The following is a 26,496-nucleotide window of genomic DNA, read 5'->3' on the forward strand; positions in this document are numbered from 1 at the left end:
GCATGCATGAGAGCACCAGCTGTTCCGGACGACTGTGTGATCGCGCTCTCCGTAGCCGATGTGAGCAAGACCTTTAAACAGGTCAACATTCACAAGGCTGCGGGGCCAAACAGATTACCAGGACGTGTACACAGAGCATGTGCAGACCAACTGGCAAGTGTCTTCATTGACATTTTCAACCTCTCCCTGACCAAGTCTGTAATACCTAAATGTTTCAAGCAGGCCACCATAGTCCCTGTGCCCAAGAAAGCGAAGTTAACCTGCTCAAATGACTACTGTCCCGTAGCACTCACGTCAGTAGCCATGAAGTGTCAGAAACTCTAGACGCAGTCCAATTAGCATACCGCCCCAACAGATCCTCAATCGCACTCCACTCTGCCCTTTCCCAACTAGACACAAGGAACCCCGTTGTGAGAATGCTGTTCATTGACTACAGCTCTGCGTTCAACACCATTGTGCCCACGAAGCTCATCACTAAACTAAGGACCCTGAGACTAAATATCTCCCTCTGCAACAGGATCCTGGACTTCCTGAAGGGCCACCCCCAGGTGGTAAGGGTAGGCAACAACACATCTGCCATGCTGATCCTCAACACTGTGGCCCCTCAGGGGTGCGTGCTTAGTCCCCTCCTGTACTCCCTATTCACCCACAACTGCGTGGCAAAGCGTGACTCCAACACCGTCATTAAGTTTGCTGACGACACATCAGTGGTAGGCCTGATCACCGACAGTGATGAGACAGCCTATAGGGAGGAGGTCAAAGACCTGGCAGTACAGGACAACAACCTCTCCCTTAACATGATCAAGACAAAGGAGATGATCATGGATCGATTTTTTACTTTAGATTAGTTTGTAAATATTTTCTTAACTTTATTTCTTGAACTGCATTGTTATTTAAGGGCTTGTATGTAAGCATTTCATGGTATTTGATTTGATTTATACTTTTTTATACGGGGGCAAGTGCTAGCAACAACATTGAGTGGAGATTTTAAGAGTGTGCATTCACGGGTAGGTAATTAGAGCCTATTGAGCCTCCAACCTTTGTAATATCAGACATCTATCACATTTGTCCACAAGCGATTACAACCTTGTGACAGTTATTACTGAATCGGATGCAGATGAGAAGAAACTAAACACTACATTTGTGAATGTTATAACAAGCACGGTAACAAGCATTTGTTGTTACGCCTCTGTAATTACAGACTGCAATTTACACCAGTTACATGTTGTTATTACAGTGTATCTAAGAGTTATTACAATTACCTAAGATGCTTGTTAATGGGTAATTACACATGTAATTGCACTGTAATAAGGACCTCTTTAATGAAGCATTACCATTGAATGCACTGACTGTAAGTCACTCTCGTTAAGAGAGTCTGCTAAATGCCCAAAATGTAAATGTAAAATAAACACTTGCAAAGTACACTGCGTATTATACTAATGAGCTCCACCCCCGAACAAGACCAAATTTGGTTGACCAAATCTGAACCAATCATAAACTGTCTGTGTTTAAAGAGTTTGGACAGTACAGTACAGCACAGTACATGGCAGTACAGTAGAACATAGTTGAGTAGAGTCCAAATTTGCCAAGGATGATAAAAGGTGGTTGAAATTGGGTCAGTTCGCCCTTTCCTTGATTTCAACATCCACAGATGGCCTTGATTTTAGCGTCCATAACATCCGCAACGTCCACAAACATAGACGTCTATGTTTGCGTCAAATCAAGGCTGGTCCAGACGGGACCAAATCTGAACCAATCACAGACGTCTATGTTTTTGGACGTTGTGGATATTGTGGACATTGAAATCAAGGCTGGTCCATACCGAATCAAAACTGTATGTCTGTGGATATTGAAATAAAAGTCAAATGGATGTCCGGCTTCATTTATAATTGCCTTTTCCTTGCTTTCAGATGAATCGACTTGTGGTTATCAATGCGGCTCTATTTGTCCTCACTGCAATCAGTGCTGCAGGCGGTTGTAAGTGATTATTATATTATTTTGTTGCACTGTGACTGTCTTCTACTATTATTTTTGTGACACTTTGCATAACTTTTTCCCTTCTTATCAGCGTGGTGTTACCATGATCCTAGTTGTGGTAAGTATTGGATTTACCCATTGGTTACAGTGTTATTTTTATTCACAAATTGTACATGAAGCATTTGCTTTGAATTGATTGTGATGGTGGTGGATAACAGACTATAGAATTAATGTGTTAGCATATAATGTGACCCCTATAAACATACGGTACATTGACACCACGGTATGATTGATAATATGTTAAGGTGACACCACTTGGCCCACCATTGCCTCAGAACATTGCAATGGATCGCGACAGTCTCCCATCAATATTGTCTCCGCATCGGCAGTGGTTGATGCAACCCTGACAACCTTCACCTTCACCAAATACGGAGACAATTATACAATGAAGAGTATCAAGAACACTGGCAAAACCGGTGAGGAGAATGGATGGATGCCTTGCCTCTTAATCCATACACTCAAAGTCCCCACTTGAGGAAAATTCCTGGTTTGGTACATACAGTGCATTTGGAAAATATTCAGACCCCTTGACTTTTTATACATTTTCTTACGTTACAGCCTTATTCTAAAATTGATTAAATAGTTTTTTCCCTTTATCAATCTACACAATATCCCATAATAAACAGAAATTTTAGCAAATTTATAATAAAAACGATACGGAAATATCACATTTACATAAGTATTCAGACGCTTTACTCAGCCTCGAGTCTTCTTGGGTATGACGCTACAAGCTTGGTACACCTGTATTTGTGGAGTTTCTCCCATTCTTCTCTGCAGTTACTCTCAAGCTCTGTCAGGTTGGATGGGGGGGGAGTCACTGCACAGCTATTTTCAGGTCTTTCCAGAGATGTTAGATCGGGTCAAGTCTGGGCTCTGGCTGGGCCACTCAAGGACATTCAGAGACTTGTCCCAAATCTACTCCTGCGTTGTCTTGACTGTGTGCTTAGGGTCGTTGTCCTGTTGGAAGGTGAACCATAGCCCCCAGTCTGAGATCCTGATAACTCTCTCACAGGTTTTCATCATGGATCTCTCTGTACCTTGCTCCGTTAATCTTTCCCACAATCCTGACTATTGTCCCATTGGCATTCAGGCCAAAGAGTTCAATCTTGGTATCTTTAGACCAGAGAATCTTTTTTATCATTGTCTGACAGTCTTTAGGTGCCTTTTGGCTGCCATGTGCCTCTTACTGAGGAGTGGCTTCCGTCTGGCCACTCCAACATAAAGGCCTGATTGGTGGAGTGCTGCAGAGATGGTTGTCCATCTGTAAGTTTCTCCCATCTCCACAGAGTGACCATCGGATTCTTGGTCACCTCCCTGACCTAGGCCCTTTTCCCCAGATTGCTCAGTTTGGCTGGGCAACCAGCTCTAGGAAGAATCTTGGTGGTTCCAAACTTCTTCCTTTTAAGAACGATGGAGGCCACAGTGTTCTTCGGGACCTTCAATGCTATAGACATTTTTTGGTACCCTTCCCCAGATCTGTGCCTCGACAAAATCCTGTCCCGGAGCTCTATGGACATTTCCTTCGACCTCATGGCTTGGTTTTTGCTCTGACATGCACTGTCAACTGTGGGACCTTATATAGACAGGTGTGTGCCTTTCCACATCATGTCCAATCAATTGAAATTACCACAGGTGGACTCCAATCAAGCTGTAGAAACATCTCAAGGATGATCAATGGAAACAGGATGCACCTGAGCTCAATTTCGAGTCTGATAGCAAAGGGTCTGAATACTTATGTAAATAAGGTATTTCAGTTTTTTATTTATAAAACACTTGCAAAATTCAAAACAACGGTTTTCACTTTGTCAGTATGGGTATTGTAAGTAGATTGATCACAACTTTTTTATTTATTATATTTTAGAATAAGGCTGTAACTAACAAAATGTGGAAAAAGTAAAGGGATCTGAAAACTTTCCAAATGCACTGTATGTACCAAACATGGAATTTGTTCGAAATTGAACCAATTCCTCTCGTTTTGTTGGTGTTTTCTTTCTTTCAGTCAAAGTCAAGCTGACGAGTGGAGTCCAGATTGCAGGCGGGGCCCTGTCTGAGGCCTATGACAGCCTGCAGTTTCACCTGCACTGGGGCAACGGTACCTCTGTCCCTGGGTCGGAGCACACAGTGGATGGAACCCATTACCCCATGGAGGTAATTCTGATTCTCTACCTTTCTCCAGAAGTGTCCCCTCATTCACCCCCCCCCCTCACTCTTTCATGGATTGATGCAAGCATGGCTGGAGGGAGTTTCCACTATATTGCAAACATTAGTCCATTCCTTTGAAATTCATGAAAGGAAGTGTATGAGTACAGTTATGGAGAAGGGTAGAGAATCTGAATGTAGCCCATGTCACATGGGGTGACACTTCTCATACTGATGCACATCAGTGGCGGTTGGTGCCGTTTAAGATGAGGGAGGACCTTTAAAAAAAATTATGAGCATGGCCTTATTTCTTTTACAGCATATTGGATGACTGTCATTCATATTCCATTCACCCAGCTCATTGTAACATCGATAGGTTTAGGCTACTACATGATACTCAATTGTTCCCTATACACATCATGAGGTTGCTACAATCTAGCCTATGAATAAAGTATTTACAACGTACAGTAGGTGCACAGGTTGAGAGAAAATGTTGAGATGTCACAGACAGTGACACATTCAATACCGCATTGCACACTCTTGCCTGCATATAGCTGATCTAGGGTGTAATCCTTAGTCCAACAGTTGCAAACGAGAGTTTCTATTGGACAAATTCAGGTATGTTTATTCCTGTTTCACTCCGTTTGCTTCCGTTTAAGAAGCATTTTTTTCAAAAGAATCGGCAGTATAAATACACCCCTGATCACACATAAACACAGTTCACTTTCAAAGCAGCCACATAAACAGCATGACTCATTTGCTCATTATATAATTCCTTCTCACATCTACGTGCTCTCCTCCTCTCACCGTTTCTATTCGCTTGTGAACTTCAGTGGACAACACATCAGCTGTCTGTAACCAGGCGAAAAAACCTTTCCAAGAAAAACCTTCAGTATGAGATTCATTCTCTGATCCTTTGATTGGGTGGACAACATGTCAGTGCGAGAGCTCTGATAGGTTGGAGGACATCCTCCAGAAGTTGTCATAATTACTGTGTAAGTCTATAGAAGGAGGTGAGAACCAGAGGAGGAGGAAAACTAGCTGACCTTTCGCTACACCATGGTAATACCAAAATGAGTGCTGTTGAGGCTAATGTAGACCTGCATTGAAAAACTGTGTGTTTTAATGAATTATTTGGTGATGTGAATATACTGTATAGAGTATAGTTTTATCTAAAAAGGATAACTTTTTAAATCTTTCACTCTTTTTATTTTCATGAAATTCACTGAGGAGGATGGTCTTCCCCTTCCATCTCGGAGGAGCCTCCACTGATGTACATATACCATACTGCCATGAATCAATGTCAAGTTATTCGTTTAGGCTTAGTACTATTCCCCCCCCCCAGCCAAACTGCAGCCATGCAACTTGGTTTACTAGAAAACTGACGAATGGGTAAATGTAACCACTCTCAGATTTTTCATAGATAGTGCAATAGTCTGACGGTTGTACTGAACTTATGAGGCATTTATAAGTTATATTCCTCAAGAATCAGGGGGCATATATATCATTAATTTAAATGACCTTTGAAAAGCTGTAAATATGGGAGATTGTAGTCTACCTTTTTTTAAATGTATCATTACAATGTTTGAATTTTCCAATGGATTCAGATAACTTTTTACATCAACTGTTATGCTTCACCTTTCAGTTGCACATAGTAAATGCCAAGTCTTCGCACAACGGTAACACGACCATGACCGTTACAGACAGCACGGGACTCGCTGCTCTTGGTTTCTTCATAGAGGTGAGAGGATGCTTTAACCTTCCTAGAAATGGCATCCATTTTTCCATTTTAGATTGGGCATTTCAATGTTTTATTGCTGTTTTCTGTTATTAAAGTACATTTTTTGCAACAGGCCATACCGGGCAATGTGACTGGTTCACCAGCAGCCTGGAATACTCTGACATCCTACTTGGCCAACATCACACTAAAAGGTGAGAGGAGAGATTTGACTGGTTATGATTTGATCAAGAACTACTTCCTCAAAATAAAGTTTGGAAGAGGGATTTGTTTTTCTCTTTGAATTCAAAATGAGTGATTTTATTGTTCAATAGTAGCATATGATTTCAGTATATGTTTTTTCTTTCTTCCTTCATTAAGATGATATTGTAAACATTACTCATGCTATTTCATTGGATGAACTCCTGGAAGGGGTGGACCGTACCAAATACTACCGTTACCTTGGCTCCCTGACCACTCCCAATTGCAATGAGGCTGTGGTTTGGACCGTGTTCAAGGACCCTATCAAAGTCAGCCAGGACATGGTGAGTTAGTGCAACAATTTCACAATAAACTGAACAACACTTCTACCTCCTAGAATTGTTTAAATATATATATATATATAACACGTGGTCGTGTTACCGTTGTGCGAAGACTTGGCAATATATATATATATATATACGGTGCCTTCGGAAAGTATTCAGACCCCTTGACTTTTTCCACATTTTGTTAAGTTACAGGCTTACATTTTGAAATAGTTTTTTCCCCTTATCAATCTACACACAATCCTAAAATAATGTAATTATTTTTTTGGGGGGGGGGAAATATCACATTTACTCAGTACTTTGTTAAAGCACCATTGGCAGCGATTACAGCATCGAGTCTTCTTAGGCATGACGCTACAAGCTCGTCACATCTGTATTTGGGGAGTTTCTCCCATTCTTCTCTGCAGATCCTCTCAAGCTCTTTCAGGTTGGATGGGGATCGTTGCTGCACAGCTATTTTCATGTCTCTCCAGAGATGTTCGATCGGGTTCGTGTCCGGGCTCTGGCTGGGCCACTCAAGGACATTCAGAGACTTGTCCCAAAGTCATTCCTGCTGTAATATGCCTGTGTGTAGCTGGTGTAGAGGAATCAGGCGCAGGACAGCAGATATGAGTAATAAACGTAATTTACTCAAAGAATCAATAATACAACGCTATAATCTAGCCCACAATAACGGACCGTACTACATACAAACAATCACTCACAAACAAACATGGGGGAACAGAGGGTTAAATAATGAACAAGTAATTGGGGGAATGAAACCAGGTGTGTAAGACAAGGACAAAACAAATGGAAAATGAAAAGTGGATCGGCGATGGCTAGAAGGCTGGTGACGTCGACCGCCGAACGCCACCCGAACAAGGAAAGGGACCAACTTCGGCGGAAGTCGTGACACCTGCATTGTCTTGGCTGTGTGCTTAGGGTTGTTGTCCTTTTGGAGGGTGAACCTTCGCCCCAGTCTGAGGTCCTGAGCGCGCTAGAGCCGGTATTCATCAAGGATCTCTGTACATTGCTTGATTCATATTTGTCTCACTCCTGACTATATCTCAGTCCCTGCCACTGAAAAACATCCGCACATCATGATGCTGCCACCACTATGTTTCACCTTAAATTTGCCACAGGTGGACTCCAGTCAAGTTGTAGGAACATCTCGAGGATGATGTTTTTAAGGCTGTAATGTAACAAAATGTGGAAAAAGTCAAGGGGTCTGAATACTTTCTGAAGGAACTGTGTATACATATACTGTATATAGACACTATATATTCGAAAGTATTTGGACACCCCTTCGGCTATTTCAGCCACACCCATTGCTGATAGGTGTATAAAATCGAGGACACAGCCATGCAATCTCCAAAAACAAACATTGGCAGTAGAAGGGTCTTACTGAACAGCTCAATGACTTTTAAAGTGGCACCGTCATAGGATGCCACCTTTCCAACAAGTCAGTTCATCAATTTTCTGCCATGCTAGAGCTGCTGTAAGTGCAATTATTGTGAAGTGGAAATGTCTAGGAGCAACAATGGCTCAGCCGTGAAGGGGTAGGCCACTCAAGGTCACAGAACAGGACTGCCGAGTGCTGCAGCGAGTAGCACGTAAAAATCATCTGTCCTTGGTTGTAACACTCACTACCGAGTTCCAAACTGTCTCTGAAAGCAATGTCAGCACAATAACTTTTCATCTGGAGCTTCATAAAATGGGTTTTCATTCGAGCAGCCGCACACAAACCTAAGGTAACCATGCGCAATGCCAAGCGTCGGCTGGAGTGGTGTAAAGCTTTCTGCCATTGGACTCTTGAGCAGTGGAAACGTGTTCTCTAGAGTCATGAATCATGCTTCACCATCTGGCATTCCGATGGACTAATCTAGGTTTGGCGATGCCAGGAGAAGGCTACTTTCCCCAATGCATTGTACTAAATGTAAAGTTTGGTGAAGGAGGAATAGTGGTCTGGGGCTGTTTTTCATGGTTAGGGCTAGGCCCCTTAGTTCCAGTGAAGGGAAATTTTAACGCTACTGGTCCTTTATACTGTAGCTCAGTTGGTAGAACATGGTGCTTGTAATATCAGGGTAGTGGGTTCATGTCCCTGGACCACCCATATGTTAAATTTATGCATTCATGACTGTACAGTGCATTGCAAAAGTGTTCACCCCCTTGGCGTTTTTCGTATTTTGTTGCATTACAGCCTGTAATTTAAATGGATTTTTATTTGGATTTCATGTAATGGACATACACAAAATAGTCCAAAAAATGACCTGTTTAAAGAATTTCCCCAATATTAAAAATCGGAAAAGTGGTGCATGCATATGTATAGGGCCCCTTTGCTAAGAAGCCCCTAAATAAGATCTGGTGCAACCAATTACCTTCAGAAGTCACACAATTAGTTCAATAAAGTCCACCTGTGTACAATCTAAGTATCACATGATCTGTCACATGATCTCAGTATATATACACCTGTTCTGAAAGGCTCCAGAGTCTGCAACACAACTAAGCAAGAGGCACCACCAACCAAGCAGCACTATGAAGACCAAGGAGCTCTCCAAAATGGTCAGGTACAAAGTTGTGGAGTGTGGCGGAAGAATCAGAAATAGTTGTGTAACATAGCTAATTAATAAGATGTCTTCTCTGCATAATATGCTTATGTGATATACTTGTTATTAGAATGTATCCCTTCGGACTCTGGTGTTGACAGTTGCACTTCTTCCCTCAGCTGGGGCTCAGTCACCTGGGGCCCAGAGAGGGGAGAGGTCAGGCTTGCCTTTCACATGTCCCTGGTGCTATGCAGAATATCAGAAAGGGAAGAGGACAGGAGGGAACATTGTCTTCATATGTGAATGTGTCTACCTATTCTTAAACCATGTGAAGAGATGCGTGATTAATGGGGAACCAATTACTTGTCTCCACAATGTCTGTGCGCCAGTCACTCTCTCCTTTGGCATTGGGGATGTGTGTGGTAGTGTCTGGAAGCATTGTATGTCATCTCTGATGTTGCACTTATCCTGGGATAGTGTATGACCTAGAGGCTCACTACCCTCAGTGAGCTTGTCCAGGAGTGGGGTCAAGAAGGGGTTTTACTTGAGATGGGAGTATCTGGAGTTGACAATTGATTTATGCCATTGGATGAGTTGGTGTTCTGTGCTATGAAGTACCAGGAACGAGATTGGAACCTCGTCTTAGGGGCCAAACTGAACGATAATTTATAGCAAATGCTATCTGGCTATGGGATACTCAATTCTAATTTAAAAGTCTTACCTTGTGACCCGTTACAAACATATGTGGTTTGTTATGTCGACTAGGGGGTGGATCTTGGCTATGAAAGACTTTGTACTTTTGTCACGCTGCTCTCAATGAATCATCAAAGAGACGGTGATTCATCGACAAGCCATTGCTATTGCAAAACTCTCACTATTAAAGATTTAGTTTAAGTGTAACTGACTTGTGTGATAAGTTTGTCTCTCCTCATTTGATAATAAAGAAATGAACCACCACAGGAGAAGTACTTGGGCTTTAAAAAAATATCAGAAACTTTGAACATCCCACGGAGCACCATTAAATCCATTATTAAAGAATGGAAAGAATATAGCACCACAACAAACCTGCCAAGAGAGGGCTGCCCACCAAAACTCACAGACCAGGCAAGGAGGGCATTATTAATCAGAGAGGCAACAAAGAGACCAAAGATAACCCTGAAGGAGCTGCAAAGCTCCACAGCGGATACTAGAGTATCTGTCCATTGGACCATTTTAAGCCGTACACTCCACAGAGCTGGGATTTACAGAAGAGTGGCCAGAATAAAAGCCATTGCTTCAAGAAAAAAATAAGCAAACACGTTTGGTGTTCACCAAAAGGCATGTGGGAGACTCCCCAAACATATGAAAGAAGGAACTCTGGTCAGATGAGACTAAAACTGAGCATTTTGGCCATCAAGGAAAATGCTATGTCTGGTGCAAACCCAACACCTCTCATCACCCCGAGAACACCAATCCCACAGTGAAGCATGGTGGCGGCAGCATCATGCTGTGGGGATGTTTTTCATTGGCAGGGACTGGGAAACTGGTCAGAATTGAAGGAATGATGGATGGTGCTAAATACAGGGAAATTCTTGAGGGAAACCTGTTTCAGTCTTTGAGAAATGTGAGACTATAATGGAGGTTCACCTTCCAGCAGGACAATGACCCTAAGCATACTGCTAAAGCAACACTCAAGTGGTTTAAGGGGAAACATTTAAAAGTCTTGGAAGGGCCTAGTCAAATCCCAGACCTCAATCCAATTGAGAATTTGTGGTATGATTTAAAGATTGCTGTATACCTGCAGAACCCATCCAACTGGAAGGAGCTGGAGCAGTTTTGCCTTGAAGAATGGGCAAAAATCCCAGTGGCTAGATGTGCCAAGCTTAGAGACATACCCCAAGATACTTGCAGCTGTAATTGCTGCAAAAGGTGGCTCTATAAAGTATTGACTTTGGGGGGGGGGGTGAATAGTTATGCACGCTCAAGTTTATTTTTTTGTCTTATTTCTTGTTTGTTTCACAATAAAATATATTTTGCATCTTCAAAGTGGTAGGATTTTGTGTAAATCAAATGATACAAACCCCCATCCATTTTAATTCCAGGTTGTAAGGCAACAAAATACTGTCGCAAGCCACTGTAAGTCACTTTGGATTAAAGCATCTGCTAAATGGCATATACCATTATACAGTATATTACAATGACATTCTAGACAATTCTCTGCTTCCAACTTTGTGATAACAGCTTGTGTAAGGAAATACTCCCTGAATTGGACAAAAATGAATGGGAACATATTGCCATTGGGCGAAACATATATACGATGGCAAATACCACTCAATTGGATGCCAATTCATACAAACCATATTGCAAATGTCATATAGCAAAAATCCAAAGGAGCGCGAGCGCGCTCCACCGTAAATTGTCATATTGAAAATGGACATCAAGTCAAGACCCAAGTGTCAAGTTTTGAAAAATGTTTGAAAAATGTATCACCCTCTAAAAAAGTACTTTCTGGACCATTTTTCGATATTCTTTCAATTTTTTGGCCAATTGTACATATATAAGAACTGTATGAACATACCTTTGTCATATCTTATTGTTATATTTTTTTTACTTGTCCATAAGGCATATGTTTTGTCCATTTTCAATATGATATCATAGGAAGTCGAAGTCAAAAGTCAGTGAACCATTGCCAAATGCCATAAGATATGTCCAAATGCAATATGAAAGTGTCAAATCAGGATGTTATGTCCATTTGCAATATATGATCATAGGAAGTCGGTTTCCAAACCCAAAAGTCAGTGAACCATGTCCAAATGGCATTTATACTGCCCAAATGATATAAAGCACTATGTTAACCTGTTAGGGCTAGGGGGCAGCATTTGCACGTCTGGATAAAAAAATGTACCCGATTTAATCTGGTTACTAATCCTACCCAGTAACTAGAATATGCATATACTTATTATATATGGATAGAAAACACTCTAAAGTTTCTAAAACTGTTTGAATGGTGTCTGTGAGTATAACAGAACTCATTTGGCAGGCAAAACCCTGAGACATTTTCTGACAGGAAGTGGATACCTGATGTGTTGTATTACCTTTAAACCTATCCCATTGAAAAACACAGGGGCTGAGGAATATTTTGGCACTTCCTATTGCTTCCACTAGATGTCACCAGCCTTTACAAAGTGTTTTGAGTCTTCTGGAGGGAGATCTGACCGAACAAGAGCCATGGAACGATGATGGCCCATTAGACACCTGGCGCGCGAGTTCATGTTGGGTACCCTCGTTCCAATACGTTATAAAAGAGTATGCATTCGTCCACCTTGAATATTATTCATGTTCTGGTTAAAAAAGGCCCTAATGATTTATGCTATACAACGTTTGACATGTTTGAACGAACGTAAATATATTTTTTCCCCTCGTTCATGACGAGAAGTCCGGCTGGCTTAGATCATGTGCTAACAAGACGGAGATTTTTGGACATAAATGATGAGCTTTTTTGAACAAAACTACATTCGTTATGGACCTGTGATACCTGGAAGTGACATCTGATGAAGAGAATCAAAGGTAATGGATTATTTACATAGTATTTTCGATTTTAGATCTCCCCAACATGACGTCTAGTCTGTATCGAAACGCGTATTTTTCTGGGCGCAGTGCTCAGATTATTGCAAAGTGTGATTTCCCAGTAAGGTTATTTTTAAATCTGGCAAGTTGATTGCGTTCAAGAGATGTAAATCTATAATTCTTTAAATGACAATATAATATTTTACCAATGTTTTCTAATTTTAATTATTTAATTTGTGACGCTGACTTGACTGTCGGTTATTGGAGGGAAACGATTTCCTCAACATCAATGCCACAGTAAAACGCTGTTTTTGGATATAAATATGAACTTGATAGAACTAAAAATGCATGCATTGTCTAACATAATGTCCTAGGAGTGTCATCTGATGGAGATTGTAAAAGGTTAGTGCATCATTTTTGCTGGTTTTATGGTTTTGGTGACCCTGTCTTTGACTTGACAAAACATTACACACAACTCTTGTAAATGTACTGTCCTAACATACTCAAAATTTATGCTTTCGCCGTAAAACCTTTTTGAAATCGTAAAACGTGGTTAGATTAACCTGTTGGGTCTAGGGGGCAGCATTTGCACGTCTGGATAAAAAAAATGTACCCGATTTAATCTGGTTACTAATCCTACCCAGTAACTAGAATATGCATATACTTATTATATATGGATAGAAAACACTCTAAAGTTTCCAAAACTGTTTGTATGGTGTCTGTGAGTATAACAGAACTCATTTGGCAGGCAAAACCCTGAGACATTTTCTGACAGGAAGTGGATACCTGATGTGTTGTATTGAGTTTAAACCTATCCCATTGAAAAACACAGGGGTTTAGGAATATTTTGGCACTTCCTATTGCTTCCACTAGATGTCACCAGCCTTTACAAAGTGTTTTGAGTCTTCTGGAGGGAGATCTGACCGAACAAGAGCCATGGAACGGTGATGTCCCATTAGACACCTGGCGCGCTACTTCATGTTGGGTACCCTCGTTCCAATACGTTATAAAAGGCTATGCATTCGTCCACCTTGAATATTATTCATGTTCTGGTTAAAAAAGGCCCTAATGATTTATGCTATACAACGTTTGACATGTTTGAACGAACGGAAATATATTTTTTCCCCTCGTTCATGACGAGAAGTCCGGCTGGCTTACATCATGTGCTAACGAGACGGAGATTTTTGGACATAAATGATGAGCTTTTTTGAACAAAACTACATTCGTTATGGACCTGTGATACCTGGAAGTGACATCTGATGAAGAGAATCAAAGGTAATGGATTATTTACATAGTATTTTCGATTTTAGATCTCCCCAACATGACGTCTAGTCTGTATCGCAACGCGTATTTTTCTGGGCACAGTGCTCAGATTATTGCAAAGTGTGATTTCCCAGTAAGGTTATTTTTAAATCTGGCAAGTTGATTGCGTTCAAAAGATGTAAATCTATAATTCTTTAAATGACAATATAATATTTTACCAATGTTTTCTAATTTTAATTATTTAATTTGTGACGCTGACTTGACTGCCGGTTATTGGAGGGAAACGATTTCCTCAACATCAATGCCATAGTAAAACGCTGTTTTTGTATATAAATATGAACTTGATAGAACTAAAAATGCATGCATTGTCTAACATAATGTCCTAGGAGTGTCATCTGATGGAGATTGTAAAAGGTTAGTGTATCATTTTAGCTGGTTTTATGGTTTTGGTGACCCTGTCTTTGACTTGACAAAACATTACACACAACTCTTGTAAATGTACTGTCCTAACATACTCTAAATTTATGCTTTCGCCGTAAAACCTTTTTGAAATCGTAAAACGTGGTTAGATTAAGGAGATGTTTATCTTTCAAATGGTGTAACATAGTTGTATTTTTGAAAAATTTGAATTTTGACATTTATTTGGATTCAAATTTGCCGCTCTTGAAATGCACCTGCTGTTGATGGAGTGCACCACGGGTGGCACGCTAGCGTCCCACCTAGCCCCAAGAGGTTAAGGAGATGTTTATCTTTCAAAGGGTGTAAAATAGTTGTATGTTTGAAAAATTTGAATTTTGACATTTATTTGGATTCAAATTTGCCGCTCTTGAAATGCACCTGCTGTTGATGGAGTGCACCACGGGTGGCACGCTAGCGTCCCACCTAGCCCATAGAGGTTAAGACATGAATCAACCTAGGTCTATTTGTCATGTATGATGAGGGAGAAGTGGGACTCATGTCATTTTTTAAAACGCTTTTTTTGGATGGGCACGGGTGGGGGGTGCTCCCTACCCAGCTGTGGACCCCTTGCACCCACCTAAAGGCATTCAAAACCATTTCAAAAATTTGCTCCTGGTAACCCGTTCCATTCACCAGGTGCACGGCTGTCCATTTGCAATATGTTTCAATGGGCATTTGCCATCACGAATTTGACATGCTCAAAAATATTACAGAAATGCAAAATTGACTGGCCCGATGAACTCAGGATGGCTGGGCAGTGATTCTGGTTCCTCTCCATCACTCATTGGTGTTGATTTCAGAATGTCAATTTGGTGATGGTCTATCACTGTTTAAACATATTGCAAATGGACAAAAGTCAGCCAGCACTCACCATCCATCAGTCAATTAGATATCATTCTGACACCAAACTGACACCAAACCCACTTTGTCCAACCCGGTTAGAAGCCAACTATCACATATTTCAGGGCAAGCCCAAAATTCACAGCGCCTTCTGTTTAAACCATAATAAAAACATAAAACACGTAGTTACGTTGTAGCTGTGAATCCAGTTCTGACATTATGTGTAGGCCTAGCTGAGGCGACCCCGAGTTTCGGCTCAATAGGTAATTTGGAGCCCGAGCAGCGACCTTAATTGGTGTTGAAAATCCACTTTTTCCGGGCTTTGCTACGGGGTCCTTGAATGAGCTATCGGACAGAAACGTTAGGGTCTGTCTCTATGGGCCGAGGCGGTTTCAATGCACCTAATCTTGCGACGCTGGGACTTTTCTAAATGTTGTTGTTTTCACGATGGTCAAAAAGAATGGAAGTTATTGCAAATGTACGAGGCTGTTTCTCGGTTTGAGAACCTTCTAGAGCCACATAACTCACCGTGCACTATCGACTTGAGCTCTAGAACAGGTTTCTAAAGTTTTAGAGCTTTAGATCTGACGGTGCTTTGATAGTTCGAACGAAGGTAACTATTGCAGGCTCTGTGTGTCTGTAAGCCCCACACTGTGCCACTCCATCCTTGCTGTGTGTGTGTGTGTGTGTGTGTTTTCTTGGAAATCTGATGGGAGAAATGACTGATTTACAGTTCACGAGGGTTGCCTAATCACACATATGAAGTTTTGGAAAGATCTGACCATTTTAACCCTTCGAAACAGCCCCTATGACCCCAATTTTTAAGGCACTTCTGGTTGACACAGGAAGCTGAAAGCAAATGCATATCCTCATTGGGGTAGACTTTTACAGAATCCTGAGTTTAACCTCTCTAGGGGGTGTGGGACGGTAGCGTCCCACCTGGCCAACATCCGGTGAAATTGCAGAGCGCCCAAATTAAATTACTATAAATATTTAACTTTCATGAAATCACAAGTGTAATACATCAAAATAAAGCTTAACTTGTTTTTAATCCAGCCGCCATGTCAGATTATTTCAAAAAGACTTTACGGCGAAAGCAAACCATGTGATTATCTGAGGACAGCGCTCAGCACACAAAACATTACATACAGTTACCAGCCAAGTAGATTAGTCACGAAAGTCAGAAATAGCAATACAATTAACAACTTACCTTTGATCTTCGTATGGTTGCACTCACAAGACTCCCAGTTACACAATAAATGTTCATTTTGTTCGATAAAGTCCCTCTTTATATCCAAAAGCCATTATTTTATTGGCGCGTTTTGTTCAGTAATCCAACGGCTCAAATGCGGTCACTACAGGCAGACAAATTCCAAATAGTATCCGAAAAGTTCGTAGAAATGTCAAACGATGTTTATAATCAATCCTCAGGTTGTTTTTTAGCCTAAATAATAGAACATTTTTCAACCGGACAATAGTGTCGTCAATATAAAAGAAAACAAGAAAGGCGCTCTCTCGGTCGCGCACAGAAAACAGCTCTGGGGACATCCCACTATCCACTCACTCAAAGTTGTCATTCTCCTTCATTTTTCAGAATAAAAGCCTGAAACAATGTCTAAAGACTGATCACAACTAGTGGAAGCCATATGGAACGGAATCTTAGTCCTATCCCTTTAAATGGTGTATAGGCTTTCATTGGAAAAACAGCCATTTCAAAATAATGGCACTTCCTGGATGGATTTTCCTCAGGTTTTCACCTGCCATTTCAGTTCTGTTAAACTCAGACATTATTTTAACAGTTTTAGAAACTTTGGAGTGTTTTCTATCTATATGCATATCATAGCTAGTAGCAGGCAGTTTATTTTGGGCACGCTTTTCATCCGGAGATGAAAATAGTGCCCCCTACCCTAGTGAGGTTAACCACTTCCGGTTCCTCCAGGAAGCTTAGAATCAAACAGGTAGACCTCATAGTGGTCTGATGGATTGTCATAGAAGACAGTTTGATATGGCATTCATAACCCACATAGGCTTCAGGTTGAATTTAGGGGAGCAGGTAATTTATTCCTATGGGGAGAGAAGTCATTGCAAACTGTTTGATATAAACACCCTGTTTTCACTGTTAAGGGTTAATGCCACACGGTCAAGGTTAGGCTTGCACAGATCGGGAGGACCTTGGGAACGTTCCTGAGGTTGAATTGTGCTTCTAACCCTAACGGTTCTGCCGCTGTCACCCAAAAGCACCTGAAATTTAGGCCAGGCTTCATTTTGGACCTACATTTTGCACTGTTGCTGCGGTCAGACCGAGTGAGCTACCGTCAAGCTGGGCATCTCGTTGAACTCGACACGGCCTAGAGATTATGGTGATGCCATTGCAGGCTCTGTGTGTCTTTAAGCCCCGCACTGTGTCACTCCATCCGGTGTGTGTGTGTGTGTGTGTGTGTGTGTGTGTGTGTGTGTGTGTGTGTGTGTGTGTGTGTGTGTGTGTGTGTGTGTGTGTGTGTGTGTGTGTGTGTGTGTGTGTGTGTGTTTTTCTTGGACATATGTTGGGAGAAATGACTGATTTGCAGTTCATGAGGGTTGCCTAATCACACATGAAGTTTTGGAACGATCTGACCTTTTTAACGGTTCGAAACAGCCCCTATGATCCCAATTTAAGGCACTTCCAGTTGACACAGGAGGCTGAAAGTTAACACATATCCTCCTTGGGGTTGGCTCTTGCAGAATGTTGAATTGTAAGTATTTACGTTAAGAACTGACTGATTTACAGAGGGTTGAATGAGTGTGTGATTTCAGAAAATCACAGAAATCTCATAGAGCTCCGAAACCCACCTTAACGGATTCGTCTGAACACACCGCAACTGGATCTGTAAATTTGTTGGTTAAAAAACACATTTCTTTGACCATCACCCATTGTACAATTTCTCGTAAATTACAATAGATAAATGGCTGGTTCTTTTTTTCCTGACACCGCAGGTTCATGTACTTTGACGTGACGCGATCAAATTAGCGCTCTATTTTTGTTTTTGACCTTTAACCTCTATGGGCTAGGTGGGACGCTTACGTAACAGCCACTTGCAGCCTGTGGCGCGATTTTCAAAACCTTAAAAATCCTATTACTTCAATTTCTCAAACATATGACTATTTTACAGCTATTTAAAGACAAGACTCTCGTTAATCTAACCACACTGTCCGATTTCAAAAAGGCTTTACAACGAAAGCAAAACATTAGATTATGTCAGCAGAGTACCAAGCCAGAAATAATCAGACACCCATTTTTCAAGCCAGCATATAATGTCACCAAAACCCAGAAGACAGCTAAATGCAGCACTCACCTTTGATGATCTTCATCAGATGACAACCCTAGGACATTATGTTATACAATACATGCATGTTTTGTTCAATCAAGTTCATATTTATATCAAAAACCAGCTTTTTACATTAGCATGTGACGTTCAGAACTAGCAAACTTCCGGGGAATTCGCTAACATTTTACTAAATTACTCACGATAAACGTTCACAAAAAGCATAACAATTATTTTAAGAATTATAGATACAGACCTCCTCTATAAACTCGATATGTCCGATTTTAAAATAGCTTTTTGGTGAAAGCACATTTTGCAATATTCTAAGTACATAGCCCAGGCATCACAGGCTCGCTATTTAGACACCCGGCAAGTTTAGCACTCACCATAATCATATTTACTATTATAAAAGTTTGATTACCTTTTGTTGTCTTCGTCAGAATGCACACCCAGGACTGCTACTTCAATAACAAATGTTGGTTTGGTCCAAAATAATCCATCGTTATATCCGAATAGCGGCGTTTTGTTCGTGCGTTCCAGACACTATCCGAAATGGTAAAGAAGTGTCGCGCGCATGGCGCAATTCGTGACAATAAAATTCTAAATATTCCATTACCGTACTTCGAAGCATGTCAACCGCTGTTTAAAATCAATTTTTACGCCATTTTTCTCGTAGAAAAGTGATAATATTCCGACAGGGAATCTCCTTTTCGGCAAACAGAGGAAAAAAAATCACAAAGGCGGGGCGGTCGGGTCACGCGCATAAGCCCAGAGTCCTTTGATCGGCCACTTGAGAAAGGCGATAATGTGTTTCAGCCTGGGGCTGGAATGACGACATTCTGTTTTTTCCCGGGCTCTGAGCGCCTATGGACGACGTGGGAAGTGTCACGTTAGAGCAGAGATCCTTAGTAAAAGATAGAGATGGAAAAGAAGTTCAAGAAATGGTCAGACAGGCCACTTCCTGTAAAGGAATCTCTCAGGTTTTGACCTGCCATTTGAGTTCTGTTATACTCACAGACACCATTCAAACAGTTTTAGAAACTTTAGGGTGTTTTCTATCCATATGTAATAAGTATATGCATATTCTAGTTACTGGGTAGGAGTGGTAACCAGATTAAATCGGGTATGTTTTTTATCCAGCCGTGTCAATACTGCCCCCTAGCCCTAACAGGTTAAGGCCATTTTTCTGGGATTAACTCAAAAAGCATTGAGACCTCGACGCCATCATGTTTCTGGGCTTACAGCCCATTAGGCCAAACCTATGCTCACCAAGTTTCTTCTTCGGAGTCTTTTCCGTTTAGGAGAAATGGCCATGTCATGATTACTGAGGTTTTGTACATTTGCAATAAGAAGCCATTCGCCATCTGGTGGAATTTACTGGGACAGAGGAAAAATGTCATTTTTTATAAAACGGAAACCAAATGTCCGAGAGACTTTATTTGATGACTTCCCGGAAGATCCGGCCCTGAGGCACAGCCCAAATTTTAAAAACATTCGCGGACGTCTAGTAAGGGACCATACATTTGCAATATGGAGATCCTCATCAATCATACAGCAATGCCATTTCCGTCCCTTATGTAGGGAAGGCCCTTTCCTGTTTCATCATGACAATGCCCCCATGCACAAAGTGAGGTCCATACAGGGATGGTTTGCCAAGATCGGTGTGGAAGAACTTGACTGGCCTGCACAGAGCCCTGACCTCAACCCCATCGAACACCTTTGGGACAAATTGGAACACCGTCTGCAATCCCAGCCTAATCGCCCAACATCAGTGCCCAACCTCACAAATGCTCTTGTGGCTGAAAGGAATCATCTCCCCTCAGCAATGTTCCGACATCTACTGGAAAACCTTCCCAGAAGAGTGGAGGCTGTTATAGCAGCAAAGGGCGGGACCAACTCCATATTAATGTTCATGACTTTTGGAATGAGATATTTGATGAGCTGGTGTCCACATATGTTTGGTCATGTAGTGGTGTGTGTGTGTGTGTGTATATGTATGTTGGAGCCCATGTATTTATTTTATAACAATATTTTATAACAATATTTTATTTACTTTTCAAAAGTTTGGGGTTACTGAGAAATGTCCATGTTTTTGAAAGAAAATCACTTTTTTTGTCCATTTAAAATAACATCAAATTGATCAGAAATACAGTGTAGACATTGTTAATGTTGTAAATGACTATTGTAGCTGGAAACGGCTGATTTTGAATGGAATATCTACATAGGCGTACAGAGGCCCATTATCAGCAACCATCACTCCTGTCTTCCAATGGCACATTGTGTTAGCTAATTAAAATGCAAATTGATCATTAGAAAATCCTTTTGCAATTATGTTAGCACAGCTGAAAACTGTTGTCCTGATTAAAGAAGCAATAAAACTGGCCTTCTGTAGACTAGTTGAGTGTCTGGAGCATCAGCATTTGTGGGTTCGGTTACAGGCTCAAAATGGCCAGAAACAAAACTTTCTTCTGAAACTCATCGGTCTATTCTTGTTCTGGCTATTCCATGCGAGAAATTGTCAAGAAACTGAAGATCTCGTATAACGCTGTGTACTACTCCTTTCACAGAACAGCGCAAACTGGTTCTAACCAGAATAGAAAGATGAGTGGGAGGCCTAGTGCACAACTGAGCAAGAGGACAAGTACATTAGAGTGTCTAGTTTGAGAAATAGATGCCTCACAAGTCATCAACTGGCAGCTTCATTAAATAGTACCTGCAAAACACCAGTCTCTATGTCAACAGTGAAGAGGCGACTCCGGGATGCTGGCCTTCCAATCAGAGTTGCAAAGAAAAAGCCATATCTCAGACTGGCCAATAAAAATAAAAGATTAAGATGGGCAAAAGAACACAGACACTGGACAGAGGAAGATTGGAAAAAAGTGTTATGTACAGACGAAGTTTGAGGTGTTCGGATCACGAAGAACAATCGGGAGACGCAGAAAAAATGAAAAGATGCTGGAGGAATGTTTGACGCCATCTGTCAAGCATGGTGGAGGCAATGTGATGGTCTGGGGGTGCTTTGGTGCTAGTAAAATGGGAGATTTGTACAGGGTAAAAGGGATCTTGAAGAAGGAAGGCTATCACTCCATTTTGCAATGCCATGCCATACCCTATGGACGGCGCTTAATTGGAGCTAATTTCCTCATACAACAGGACAATGAACCAAAGCACAGCTCCAAACTATGCAATAACTATTTAGGGAAGAAGCAGTTAGCTGGTATTCTGTGTATAATGTTGTGGCCAGCACAGTCACCGGATCTCAACTGTATTGAGTTGTTGTGGGAGGAGCTTGACTGTATGGTACGTAAGAAGTGCCCATCAAGCCAATCCAACTTGTGGGAGGTGCTTCAGGAAGCATGAGGTGAAATCTCTTCAGATTACCTCAACAAATTGACAACTAGAATGTCAAAGGTCTACTTGGCTCTAATTGTTGCAAATGGAGGATTATTTGACGAAAGCAAGGTTTGAAGGACACAATTATTTCAATTAAATCATTATTTATAACCTTGTCAATGTCTTGACTATATTTCCTATTCATTTTGCAACTCATTTCATGTATGTTTTCATGGGAAACAAGGGCATTTCTAAGTGAGCCCAAACTGTTGAATGGCACATTTGGGCAGTCTTGATTTTTTTTTAAAAGAACAGAAATGCAATGGTTCATTGGAACAGTCAAAACCTTTGCACATACACTGCTGCCATCTAGTGGCCAGAATCTGAATTGGGGTGGAATAATACGTTACGGCCTTTCTCTTGCATTTTAAAGATGATGGTACAAAAAAATACTAACGTTTTTTCTATTATCTTTTACCAGATCTAATGTGTTATTCTCCTACATTCATTTCACATTTCCACAAATTTCAAAGTGTTTCCTTTGAAATGGTATCAAGAATATGCATATCCTTGCTTCAGTTCCTGAGCTAGAGGCAGTTAAATTCATTTTAGGCGAAAATTGAAGATCCTTAAGAGGCAAACATATTTATGTTTTGTTGACATTTGGAAAGTTTACTGACAAAATTTTCTGCCATGAAACTTTATATCTGACATGTACTTTAGGTTGGATAAAAACCTGGTCTATGTGATATACTCTATTAATTGGCTCTGCAAGAAGTCATGAACATACAGATCCTGTATCTTAATTTGAGCCAGTTTCGCACAGCAGGAAAATAGTCCTGCATCAACAGGAAATATGAATTGTTATATGGATTATACATGGACATTTTCTATAGGGGTTGGTACATTTTCTTTAAGGAAAATCAACTCCGACATGTTTAAGTGGAAATTAAACTTTGTAAGCCTTTTAAAATACAAGTTTGCATGTTTTACTCTGCAGGAAAGTTCCTGCAACAACAGGATGATCAAATTAAGATATGGCCTCTGTACACACATTTCAGAAATGTGTCTTGTTTTGATCCAATGCAATGACATGCATTGAAGTTGTTGTTTTTGTGATCTATTTATTTGGAGAGCAATTTGCCTCAAAGTTTAGTTGATTTCATGTTACTTCTCAGATCAACTAAAACTAGAGGTTGAACTGACAGTGGGTAAAACCATTGGGCCAGCCTGATGTCACACTGATGTCTATGATCTAGTAATTAATTAACCTTCTCCACTCAGATTGATCTCTTCAGCACAACATTGCACATTGACCACAACTCCACCTCTGCTTTGATGACCAACGTCTTCAGGAACATCCAGCCTGTCAATGGCCGGATGGTGACGACCCAGGGCAGCTCATCCACAGCCCAGCCACCGTCGGGAGCCTCCACAAAGTGCTCCTCTCTGGGCCTCATGGCCCTGGCCTGGATGCTGCTGATGGTTTAGTGTCTATGAGTAACGCCTTACCTGAAGTGCACTGCCATGTCTCCATTAACCCTCAAGCTACCAACGTATTTTACATACGCCAATTACCAACTAGGGTCAAATTTACCCAGAGGAGAAACTATTGGAAAAAGCAACAATCATAGAAAAATACTAACTTATTAAAACATCATTATTTAGATAAGTTATCTGAAATAAATAATACTTATTTTAGCTACATTTCCTAAAAGAAAATATAAAATGTTCCTTTATATAAAGTGCAGTTTTTTTTCCAAAGTACAGTCTACATTATTTCCATGGTAGTACAAGGCTAATTTACCATAATTTGATAAAAGTATAATTTAGTTTTCAGAATGTAAGTAAATATTAATGTTTTCATATTTATGTGGTAAAAACAACTGCCCTTTAAAAAAGTAGTACACCAAAATTCTAAATATACTTAATTTTATTGACACAAAGTCATTCAATTCACTTCAAAAAGTGATCCTGAGAGACATTAACTTAAAACATTGCTTAATTTTCTTTATTTACTCACCCCACAGCCAGCACCAGCATCACTGTTGGTGAAACAATGGGAGTGGTGGGTGCTATGGCAGCATTTTTCAGAAAGCACCCTCGAATCCTCTAAGTCACTTCAAACCAAATAGCATAGCATCCACAATGTCAAAATATGTTGCACATATACAATATTGGAGGATATTATAGGAATTCTGGTATTTATATAACCTTTTCAGTAGAAAAGTACTTTTTCAGAGAATACAAACTATGTATCCATTCAGAGGGTAGCTGGTTTTTGTATTACAGTTCTACTAAGTATTCATAACACTGACAGACATTTATGAGCTGGTTTGACTGCAACTAAGCATATATCTAAGGTTGTTCTGATTTTGTACACAGTCTTACCTAGTTCTAACCATAGGTCAGTACATAAGGTGCTCCTTCTCTGCAGTTGATCTGTTTATCTGGTCAAAATCACTGAAACAGTTCCACCGCCATCTAATGATCTGTATAACTTAATGTTATGTATCCAGAGAAACTTGGATTCAAATAAAGACGTATGTCCCCTAGAATAGCTACTTTTCGGAGTATACACACTAATACAGCTCTCTTTGTAGATTCAGAGCATATCTGAGTTCTGTATTGCGTTTCTATCAAATCGTTATCATTGGCAGATGTTGTATACCATTGGGAGATTTTTATATACACAAAATAAGATAACATAGGTTTTGTACAGTCTTATGATGTGTGGTATATAAAAGTACAATCTTAGGTGATTACATGGGGAGCTACAGTGCATTCAAAAAGTATTCAGACCCATTCGGTTTTTACACATTTTGTTATGTTACAGCCTTATTCTAAAACTGATTAAATTGTTTATTTTCCTCATCAATCTACACACAATACCCCATAATGACAAAGCAAAAACAGGTTTGTAGACATTTTAGCAAATTGATAAAAATACAAAACTGAAATCTAAAATTTGCATAAGTATTCAGACCCTTTACTCAGTAATTTGTTGAAACACCTTCGGCAGTAATTAAAGCCTTGGGATTTCTTGGGTATGACACAACAAGCTTGGCAAAACTGTATTTGGGGAGATTCTTCCATTCTTCGCTGCAGATCCTCTCAAGTTCTGTCAGGTTGGATGGGGCGCATCGCTGCACTACCTGCACAACCGTTCAAAAGTTTGGGGCCACTTAGAAATGTCCTTGCTTTTGAAATAAAAGCAATTTTTTTTTGTCCATTTAAAATAACATCAAACTGATCAGAAATACAGTGTAGACATTGTTATGTTGTAAATTATTATTGTAGCTGGAAACGGCTGATTTTGAATGGAATATCTACAGTTGAAGTCGGAAGTTTATATGCACCAAATACATTTAAACTCAGTTTTTCACAATTCCTGACATTTAATCCTAGTTAAAATGCCCTGTCTTAGGTCAGTTAGGATCACCACTTTAGGGTAAGAATATGAAATGTCAGAATAATAGTAGAGAGAATGATTTATTTCAGCTTTTATTTCCTTCATCACATTCCCAGTGGGTTAGAAGTTCACACACACTCAATTAGTATTTGGTAGCATTGCCTTTAAATTGTTTAACTTGAGTCAAACGTTTCGGCTAGCCTTCCACAAGATTCCCACAATAAGTTAGGTGAATTTTGGCCCATTCTTCCTGACAGAGCTGGTGTAACTGAGTCAGGTTTGTAGGCCTCCTTGCTCACACAAGCTTTTTCAGTTCTGCCCACACATTTTCTATAGGATTGAGGTCAGGGCTTTGTGATGGCCAGTCCAATACCTTGACTTTGTCCTTAATCCATTTTGCCACAACTTTGTCAGTACGCTTGGGGTCATTGTCCATTTGGAAGACCCATTTGAGACCAAGCTTTAACTTCCTGACTGATGTCTTGAGATTTTGCTTCAATATATCCATGTAATTTTCCTACCTCATTATGCCCCACAACATGATGCTGCCACCCCCGTGCTTCACGGTTGGGATGGTGTTCTTTGGCTTGCAAGCCTCCCCCTTTTTCCTCCAAACATAACAATGGTCATTATGGCCAAACAGTTCTATTTTTGTTTCATCAGACCAGAGGATATTTCTCCAAAAAGTACAATCTTTGTCCCCATTTGCAGTTGCAAACCGTAGTCTGGCTTTTTTATGGAGATTTTGGAGCAGTGGCTTCTTCATTGCTGAGTGGCCTTTCAGGTTATGTCGATATAGGACTCATTTTACTGTGGATATAGATACTTTTGAACCTGTTTCCTCCAGCATCTTCACAAGGTCCTTTGCTGTTGTTCAGGGATTGATTTGCACTTTTCGCACCAAAGTATGTTAATCTCTAGGAGACAGAACGCGTCTCCTTCCTGAGCGGTATGACGGCTGCGTGGTCCCATGGTGTTTATACTTGCGTACTATTGTTTGTACAGATGAACGTGGTACCTTCAGCCGTTTGGAAATTGCTCCCAAGGATGAACCAGACTTGTGGAGGTCTCCATTTTTTTCTGAGGTCTTGGCTGATTTCATTTGATTTTCCAATGATGTCAAGCAAAGAGGCACTGACTTTGAAGGTAGGCCTTGAAATACATCCACAGGTACACCTCCAATTAACTAAAATGATGTCAATTAGCCTATCAGAAGCTTCTAAATCTGAGACATCATTTTCTGGAATTTTCCAAGCTGTTTAAAGGCACAGTCAACTTAGTGTATGTAAACTTCTGACCCACTGGAATTGTGATACAGTGAAATAATTTGTCTGTAAACAATTGTTGGAAAAATGACTTGTGTCATGCACAAAGTAGA

The 26,496-nt window shown here is 40.5% G+C and overlaps 1 protein-coding gene across 1 annotated transcript; it reads left to right on the plus strand.

Annotated features, from left to right (window-relative positions):
* The first annotated feature begins 1,909 nt into the window (after positions 1 to 1,909).
* On the plus strand, positions 1,910 to 24,832 carry LOC106569481 (carbonic anhydrase 4-like). Its single transcript, XM_045693771.1, has 8 exons — positions 1,910 to 1,977; positions 2,069 to 2,095; positions 2,283 to 2,453; positions 4,037 to 4,185; positions 5,822 to 5,917; positions 6,030 to 6,108; positions 6,275 to 6,438; positions 22,991 to 24,832. The coding sequence occupies exons 1-8, from the start codon at positions 1,911 to 1,913 to the stop codon at positions 23,195 to 23,197; spliced, it is 960 nt and encodes a 319-aa protein (XP_045549727.1). The 5' UTR covers position 1,910; the 3' UTR covers positions 23,198 to 24,832.
* Positions 24,833 to 26,496: the final 1,664 nt, after the last annotated feature.

This window comes from Salmo salar, chromosome ssa14, assembly GCF_905237065.1.
Source record: "Salmo salar chromosome ssa14, Ssal_v3.1, whole genome shotgun sequence".
NCBI lineage: Eukaryota > Metazoa > Chordata > Actinopteri > Salmoniformes > Salmonidae > Salmo > Salmo salar.